Source organism: Gossypium arboreum, chromosome 4 (assembly GCF_025698485.1).
Source record: "Gossypium arboreum isolate Shixiya-1 chromosome 4, ASM2569848v2, whole genome shotgun sequence".
Classification (NCBI taxonomy): Eukaryota; Viridiplantae; Streptophyta; class Magnoliopsida; order Malvales; family Malvaceae; genus Gossypium; species Gossypium arboreum.
The window spans coordinates 108875760-108884878 of record NC_069073.1 but is presented as its reverse complement, the minus strand read 5'-3'; the positions used below and the strand labels follow the sequence as shown (position 1 = coordinate 108884878).

Genomic DNA, 9119 nt, shown 5'->3' with positions numbered 1-9119 from the left:
TACATGTTAATATTGTATTTGCGAAGAAAATAGTCCAAAGCGGCATCATTTTAAACGTGAATAAATTTTTCCATTTCAGAAAATGAGAGGTTCTTTAAAGTTGAAAAAGTAATAGTAAAAGTGGGTTCGTTGTACTTGCCAAGAATTTTGCGAGGAGATAATTATTTTTTGGATTGTAATTTCACTTTTAACGTCGACTAATTACCGCGTACAAGCAAGTGTACATACATAGCCTTAATTTCAAAGGAAAAATCATTTTCACTTTTGACAACATATCCTGATCGATATCTGGAGGTAGGCCAAGAGTTATGCACTTCATCGTAAAATGATAATATAAGTTAAAAGTGTAAAAACATCCTTAAAAAGAAGTCAAACTTGATATTATTTTGGTTCTGGTTTTGAGAGAAAAATGTTAGATACAAATGAATTGTGTTATGTATATGTGTGGTTGTTGTTTAGAATTTAAGAGGATTATCTTAAAGAAAAAGAAAGATTAAAATAAACAATTGAATGTGACAAAACATGCCTCCATAGCTAGTATTAGAGATACGGACCTGAGATGATCCGGATAGTTGCCGCTACCCAGATTGGTAATTAGAAACACAGCCATTTGATTTCATCTCTCATTCTAATATTATGTTGCCATTACACATATATGATACCAAAAAATTTCCAAACCATAGATATATATATATATATATATATATATATATATATGAAACCTAACCGACGCAAGAATTGGGAAAATAACTCGAATTTTATGGGTTCTGATTTGATCCATTTTTATAGGGGTAACCTTTTTTTCTTTTTCTTTTTCTTTTTTTTGAGTTTACAGGAAATGAAATCACAGCCGTTGAAGTTTATGGTGGTATTTTCTTCCTCCAAGATTTGGTAAAGGTTTAACAACTTATCACCCATCACAAATTGCCACCTCGGATTTATGTTTCTTTTCCCTACTGATTGCACTCACAGGAATTCGGATACGTACTGCATAATCTCAGGGTCATTCTCAACCCCCAACATGGTGTCAGGGGCCAAAACAACCTCCAAATCAACGCTCCCGTTCCCATCTCTCCCAGGAAAGGCTGAGATCTTCCCATCAAACTTGTTGGCCCTACCACTCCTCACCGCCAAAGGTCGCCCCCACCCAAAATCATTATTGTACATTGGGAATCTGGGAGAGCTCCCCATGGTGATTGATGCACCGTCAGCGTTACCCAACGGGAACAACCTCGGCTGCTTCTCCCAATCCGCTACACCTTTCCGCACCGTATCATTGTTATGCGCCACCACGTTTTTATGCAGTATATCGGCGGCCCAGCTCAAGTCCTTTCCCAGCAACTCACCTGCTGAGGCGAAAGTCGGAATACTCTGAATAGCGTTTCCGAAGTAGTACGGCTCCAGCTTTGGGTCCAACCTGTGGCGGCAATTCACCGCCATCCTAAACGTCGTCGTTTTGGTTGGCTCCAATTTCCTGGCCCGGGTCACCGACCTCCAAAGCTGAGCACAGAGTGATTGAAAGGACGAAATCTCATCATTATTGTTTCTCACTTTACCGTTAGTTTCCACGTTAACGGATTTCCAACTGTCGTTACAGAGCTTGCCTAAGACTTCGGAATTCGTTTGTTTAGTTAATAAACAACCGTAATTAGCTCTGTATTTAAGTTTTAAAATCGCTTCTCTGCTGAAATGAAGAATCCTTTCCCTCAACGGCTCGTCGCCGGCGAAAGTAACAGTGGGTCCTCCGGGAGGGAATTTAAGCACGGCTTGGGAATTAAACACGGTGTTCCGACCAAAATCGGGAGATTTCGATATTTTTAAAGCCCCTTTGGTGATCTCAGCGAAGGTGTTGAAAAAGTGCCAGAATGAAGTCCCATCGGTCACAGCGTGATTCACTATACACCCAATAAAAACCCCGTCGGCCAACTCGGTTACTTGAACTGCAGCTAAGGGCTTGAAGTGGCCTGAGTAACTAAGTGTCTTGTCGAATGTGAAAAACTGTTTGACACAATCGGAGACATCGCCAGGGACCAAAACGTTGTGAATGGAAATATTGGGGGATTTCACAACGAGGAAGTCAATGCCGGCATCGTTGCAGGTGATGTGGACGTGACCGTCGGGGTCAGTGGTGAGACGACCAGCCAAAGGAGGGAAGTAGGAGAGAGTAGTGGACAGGGATTGTTTAAGGAAGCACACGAGGTCGTCGAACGAATAAGGAGGAGAAGTGAGCAAAACCCCTTTTTGAATGTACTGACATGAAAGCATAGGGATGTCAGAAACCGAAAGCTTTAAGGTTTTGATGTCAGATTTTTGGTCTGGGGAAACCGTGCATCTAGACACAAGAGTAAAAGAAGGTGAAGAAGGCATGGTGATATATAGTAGTGTTTTTGTTTTCCAATGTCTGAGCTGATCAATAGTAGCTGAGGAAGAATGGTCGAGGGAAAGAGGGATTTATATAGGAGAAACAAAGGATTTAAGTTCATGAACTTGGCGCAAAAAAGGAGGTTTGGTGGTAGTTGTTTATTTGTTTATTTTATTAATTAATTTTTTTCTCTCTTATGTCTTTCTCTCCCTAAATCCATTTGTTTATATATTATAGATATTTTATTTCTATCTATTTGGATTTGTCGGGATAGATTTATAAATCTATATCTCTCGTTTCATTGTCGAAGTGTCGACCCTAACTAGCACCTGTAATAACCGCAACTGCTCATGAAGAAAAAATAATGGACCGGCCAATTTTGCAAAGGTTAATTTAGGCGATTATGCTAATCATCTAACCTCACTGCATTAATTAAAATTTTGCCTACTCATTTCAGGTCAAAAGTTAACAATCTTCACCCAATTATTGCTAAATCCTTTTTCTTTTGTTATTGTTCCCCCCATTTTCGAAACTTGGATAAGATTCCATACTCTCATCACAACTTCAGTGCTCCTGTAATCATTAATAATTTCTTTGAGAGTCTATGGATCATCCAATATGCTAGGTAGCTTAATTATGCGATTCTAGAAATAATGAGAGCCGCACACAAAAAGAGGCAATACCACAAAATGTTTTTGACCAGGATATATACCCCATAATTTCTTTGCTCCGTAGGGGATCATCCCACCCAAGGTTCCTTTCGAAAATTTGATTAGTAATTTATACATTAAGCGATTCACATGACAATGTCCGAGAGCTGCTAGTAGCGATTTTGGTGTATTTAGAGAAGAATGGATTGGCCCATGCCGCCCCTACGATAGCCGCTCGGCAACCAACTAAATAAAAATATTAACAATGTGTTTGTGTGGCGCTTTACAGGGGGTAAGACCTGGACACAAACAAATCCGACAGACTCAGATGGCATTAAAACAAAACTGAACATTCATTCCATGTCAAATAAGCGACAAGATGAGCTTGTCCTTTCCCGTAGCTCTCTCCACCATCCCATTGAATTTTCATTGCTTTGCATTGGTCTACTAATTTTCAGTCAAGACCAGCGTGCTCAATGACTAGTGCGAGAAGTGAGTGGTGAGGCAACAAGCAAGGCTGGCTGCTTGCGATGGTTCCTATATACTTGTTACCAAATTGAAACTGGTGTAATCCTTGACGTGCTGCACAGTGCCTAGCACTGGGCATCACTTCCACATCCATTTTGCAGTCAATGTGAGGTCCTTTTGGACCTTTTTTGATTAGATAAAGACTGGGCCACTATGTAGAGCACGAGTTTCCGAATAGAAAATAGAAAGACATGACAAAGAACAGCAAATGCAAACTAATATCATTAACAGGTCCCTTTTCGATATTTTTGGTTCCTTACGCAAAATAATAAAATAGGGTTTTAGATTCTTTAAAAGTTGGATAAAATTTTTTTTAGGTCCCTTCAAAGTTGGTAAAAAAAAATTTTGGGCCCTTAAAAGCTAAAAAATTTTTTGGGTCCTTAAAAGTTGGTATTTTTTTTTTTTGACCTTTAAAAATTTTTAAAAAATTTCCTTAAAAACTAGAAAATAATATTTTGGACTCCTTTCAGCCTCGAGTCCTAGGTAGCTACACCTCCAAACAACCCCTAAGGTTGGGCCTGATCATCAAATAAATAACAGCTCATTGGTTCTGGTTATGAAATTGAAATTAATTTTCTTAGCAACCACTTATGATTGGAAATATAATTCAACAAATATTAAATGAATAAAAGTTGTAATAGTTGATTCAACAGTTCCTTGAATCGAATATGTAATGTGTCCGTTAGTAGAAATTTATATCAGAGCATTTTTTTTTCTTGGTCAGTACGTATAAGTACATAGTTAGACTGCACATTGTGAATTAACTGAGCCAAGTTGATTCCAAATCCGAATAAGATCAATTTAGATTTTAAAATTTTTAGATCATTTTGAATTTGAATAATTTTGATTTTGGATTAATTTCATATTTAAATATGAGTTTTAAATTGTTTCACAACAAGGAAAATATTTTTTAACAATTAAAAGACTACTCATGACAGTGCTTGCCACAGTGCTATTAAGCATTCAACAAATTAAACCAACCCATATGAACATTGTTTGAACTTTAACTGCACACCTACATGTGGAAAGCATAGCTAATTGAAATTTCTACAAAAGATGTTGACATATATATGATAATAAAAAAAGGTCGGGAAAAAGGGGGGTCACCTATAAAGTAAAGCTAAAATACAAAAAAAAAAAAGGGCCATGCACAGGGAAGTGATGAATATCATAACCAACAAAATATATACAATTGTGGTGTTTTAGGTTGATATGGATCATCAAGATTTTTCACATGTGCTACAATCCCAATATCTGCTTCCAAGAAAGCTCAAAATTGTAGCAGACATATCCAGGAAGCTGATCAACTTAGTATTGTCTTTGCCAAGAAAGTGCTTCAAAGCCTAATTGTTTTGACTAAGTACCTATGCCATCATTTTAAACGTGAATCACTTCTTACATTTCAGAAAATGAAAGGGTTCCTTAAAGTGGCAACACTAAAAGTAAAAGTCGAAACCCTTTGATCTCACTAGGAATTTAACAACCTCAATTTTGTCATTAGATTATTATTTTTTGGATTGTAATTTCACTTTTACTCTCGTGTGTTTATTGATTACTTACCATGTGCAAGCAACATACAGTTATCATGTCATATCATTATAAACAAAAAAAAACTAAATGTAGAAACGTAGCTAAATCTATCAATATGTTGAAAATTTCATGTTATGTAATTTTAATTTTTCTAATTAACATACAAGTATTTTAGAGAAAGTGACTCTCTTTTCTAGAAAAGGGATGTTAGAAAAATTATGAGTGTGTAATTCAAAGATCATAACCCTAATATATAACTTTTGTACATTACCCTTAATTTCTAATCAATCCATCATCAATTAGAAAATACTTGTAACACCTGAATTCGACTTGATCATCGGGTTTGAGTTACCAAATGCTACATTCGTTGTCGAAGCAACTACTGTAACACCCCTTACCCTTATTCGACGTCGGAATAGGGTACGAGGCGTTATCGGACATAAACTCAGACAATCTTACAAAATCGAGACATGAATTTTCGTCCAAATTTAAAACTTTTCATTCACATGCATATCATCCCTTATGTGGGACCACGAGGGAAAAAACATACATCGAGGGTGGTTTGGGACTGAACCGAAAACTTTCAGAACTTTTACCAAAAATTTCGTATGTTGGGAGTCACACGACTGTGTGAGTAGGCCGTGTGGTTGCACATACACACATTCCATCATCAAACATCCATAGCCACAACACATTCCATCACATACACACAACAATCAACCATATTACAATTGCATAAACACATGTATGCATAAACAATTAGGTTTACAACCCAACAATCAATATGAGCCACATCTCATGGCCTCATACAAATTGAACCACAAGCCATTCTAGGCCAACTCATTTGGCCACATTTACAATAACATAATTACTCAAAAGAAAAAGTCCCTATACATGACATAGACTCAAACTACTTGAATTCATCAAGACCCGTGGTGATAGCTTGATATTGTGATGGCTTCTTCGGTGATTTCCAACCCGAGCTAGCTAAATTAACCTATAAGAGATGGGAAAGTAAGGGGAGTAAGCTTTAGAGCTTAGTAAGTTCATATGCAAATAATAAACAATTATTAACGATAATTTATTTTACCCATCCATACGAACATTATTAATACAAATTGTATTAATTCTCATGATTACCACTTACTCGTTCATAATGCTTACTCTTTTATCTTATGAATACCATTTACATGCCTTGGCATAAGCCTAACCACCATAGTCTCTCCAATATAACTTATCACATTATTTAACAAGTTATTCCCATCCTCTTAATCACATGCACATTATTTATGAGTAATCATAATTTCAACATATAGTTCGACCACCTTTCACTTGTCTAAGCTCATATCTTACTATATTCTCATAATGACTTCATTCGGCAATTATGCCCGTTTTTCTTTTCCTCATATCCAATGAAACGCAGTTTAAATAAATGAATCGTAAAATATCACAAATCAATTAGGTTCCTAAGCCTATAACATGATTATTATCAATCTTAACATGCATCCATTCATCATGAATGTAGATCATTTGTCACAAGGTTATCAATATTTCACAAGTATACTTGTTCATGTACATTCTCACCAAGAATTCATCATATGCTAAATTCACTTCACATGAGTTCTGTGTACATACCTGTATCATTCGTAATATAGTCACATACTTTCTCGTTCTTAACATACCCGTTGAAATACAATTCAAGAATATAAACATATTATATCATATCTCAATTCGGCCCAATAGCCTAACACATAATCATCATTTATAATTAGCATATATCCAACATCACAAGTATGTGCACTATTAACCATAATGGCTAATAAACAATTATTTCCACAATAATCATGAATTTATAATTATAGGCTTATGTACATGCCTGTTTTCTCGTAGTAATTTCATTCTCATACTCATTTTTTATTTACCCGTTGAACACATTGAAATTGTAACACTCCTAACTCGTGACCGTCGCCGGTGTCGGACACGAGGGGTTAACGGCCAAATCCCCTTAAGGTACCAACCAATTTGACATTTCCAGTCAGGCTGGAAAACTGCGTCACCGTCGCCTTAAAAATCATATCTCGAGTTTCAAAACTCGGAAACTGGTTTCGTAAATTTTTCCTGAATTTAGACTCACATACCCATCCATGGATTTATTTCTAGAATTTTTGGTTGGGCCAATTGGTACAGTTTATTAGTTAAAGTCACCCATGTTACAGGGATCGACTGCTCTGACCCTCGCGCGTTACAACTTGAATATCTCTCTGTACAGGGATTTAATACTGGTGTCGTTTGTTTCTAATGAAACTAGACTCAAAATGGAATCTGTACATATAAGGCATGACTCCTAATTCCTTCTGGATAATTTATGGAAAATTTTCAAAGTCGCGACAGGGGACCCAGAAACCGTTCTGGCCCTGTCTCACGAGAACTTTAATATTTCTCAGTATACTGCTCATATGGTCGTTTCGTTTCGTCCATATAAAAATAGATTCATCAACGTTCAATTTCATAATTTACTCACTATTTAATTCTACTTCTACTATTTTAGTGATTTTTCAATCTCATCTCACTGCTGCTGTCCGCAACAGTTACTGCAGTAGACTATGCCAATTTCATGAATCTTTCCTTGGCCTTAATCATCCATCATACATGACACAAATTATGGCCACCTTATCAAAATTAGAGTTTCTAAGACTCGTGGCTATAGGTTCTAGCATCCCACTCGGCGACTACATAGGCCATTTTCACATGACTTAAAGTTTACAACCCACAATTCGACAAAATATAATAGCCTATACATGCCAAATGTTCTTCAACAACGAAAACAATACCACAAGATTTCAGCCGGTGTGATGACTTCAACGACAGTCCCGATCACGCAAACAATAAGAGTCCGAGAGACCTAAAATGGGTGACAAGAAAACACCGAGTGAGTTTATAACTCGAGAAGTCATAAGCATTCATCAATCCACTGATAAAGTTACTACAACATGTACAACAAACGAGGCTAGGTATTCATCCATATCGAATCTATACCATAATACCTCGGACCTTTCGGTCCAATCTCGTACCAAGTCATACATCCCCATTTCATATTCTACACAACAAGATAATCGAAGCATTTTTACACATTAACTCATTTTCCAGCACAACCATGCAATTTCAATCATCACATAGATTTAAGGCTTACCAGATTCAACCCCAAGCATGAACGTATTTTCTATTCGTCATGGGCTCGAGGTACTTACCCGATCCGCTGTCCATACTCAATTCAATGGAGACACACCCTCCATATATATATAGATACGCACACACGTGCTTACTACTCGATTTCGCACACTTAGTGCCACGAAATTTAAGCCCGCACACACATTGCCATACCCTTGAGCTCGCACACCCAAAGGTCAGTATTTTTTCAGCTTGCACACATAGTGTCATATTTTTCCAGCACGCACACTTAGTGCCATATATTTCCAACACGCACACTTAGTGCCAATCTCGTCACCATACACACGTATTGCCCGCACACACATAGTGCCGAAAGCAAACTTTCTACACATTCCACTATTTCTTTTACATTCAACAATTATCCTCACTCCATACACATACAATTTCATTTATACATATATAGCATTCCATTAAACACAATTGCATAGATTTTCCAATCATTTAAGCAATATCAAACATATGTGCTAATGACTTACCTTGTTTGGGGTAGAACGGTTCCAAATCGGCTACTCGTTTGCTTTCTCCTTTCCTTTATCCAATCTAGTTCCCTTTGCTCTTGAGCTAAATCAAACAAATTTACTTCTCAATCAAACATACACATACGGCAACCATATACATTTGAAAACCAATTCATTCGTATCATTTGTCCATACATTAGCTTTTAACACATTCGGCCACTAGGGCAACCTATTTAACTTTTAAGATTCATTTCTAATTTTAGTTAAACGATGCGAATGCCATTAACTACTAATGCCACACACACATATGCATAAAATTAACCCATACATGACCTATAGCTCATTCGGTCATTCATCTTTCAA

The 9119-nt window shown here is 36.9% G+C and overlaps 1 protein-coding gene across 1 annotated transcript; it reads right to left on the bottom strand.

The window, feature by feature from the left end:
* Positions 1 to 609: 609 nt before the first annotated feature.
* On the bottom strand, positions 610 to 2883 carry LOC108458134 (BAHD acyltransferase DCR). Its single transcript, XM_017757408.2, has one exon. The coding sequence runs from the start codon at positions 2365 to 2367 to the stop codon at positions 967 to 969; it is 1401 nt and encodes a 466-aa protein (XP_017612897.1). The 5' UTR covers positions 2368 to 2883; the 3' UTR covers positions 610 to 966.
* Between the last annotated feature and the right edge of the window lie 6236 nt (positions 2884 to 9119).

Coding starts and splice junctions, on each gene's coding strand:
- LOC108458134 (XM_017757408.2), bottom strand. CDS start 2,367: ATGCCTTCTTCACCTTCTTTTACTCTTGTGTCTAGATGCACGGTTTCC.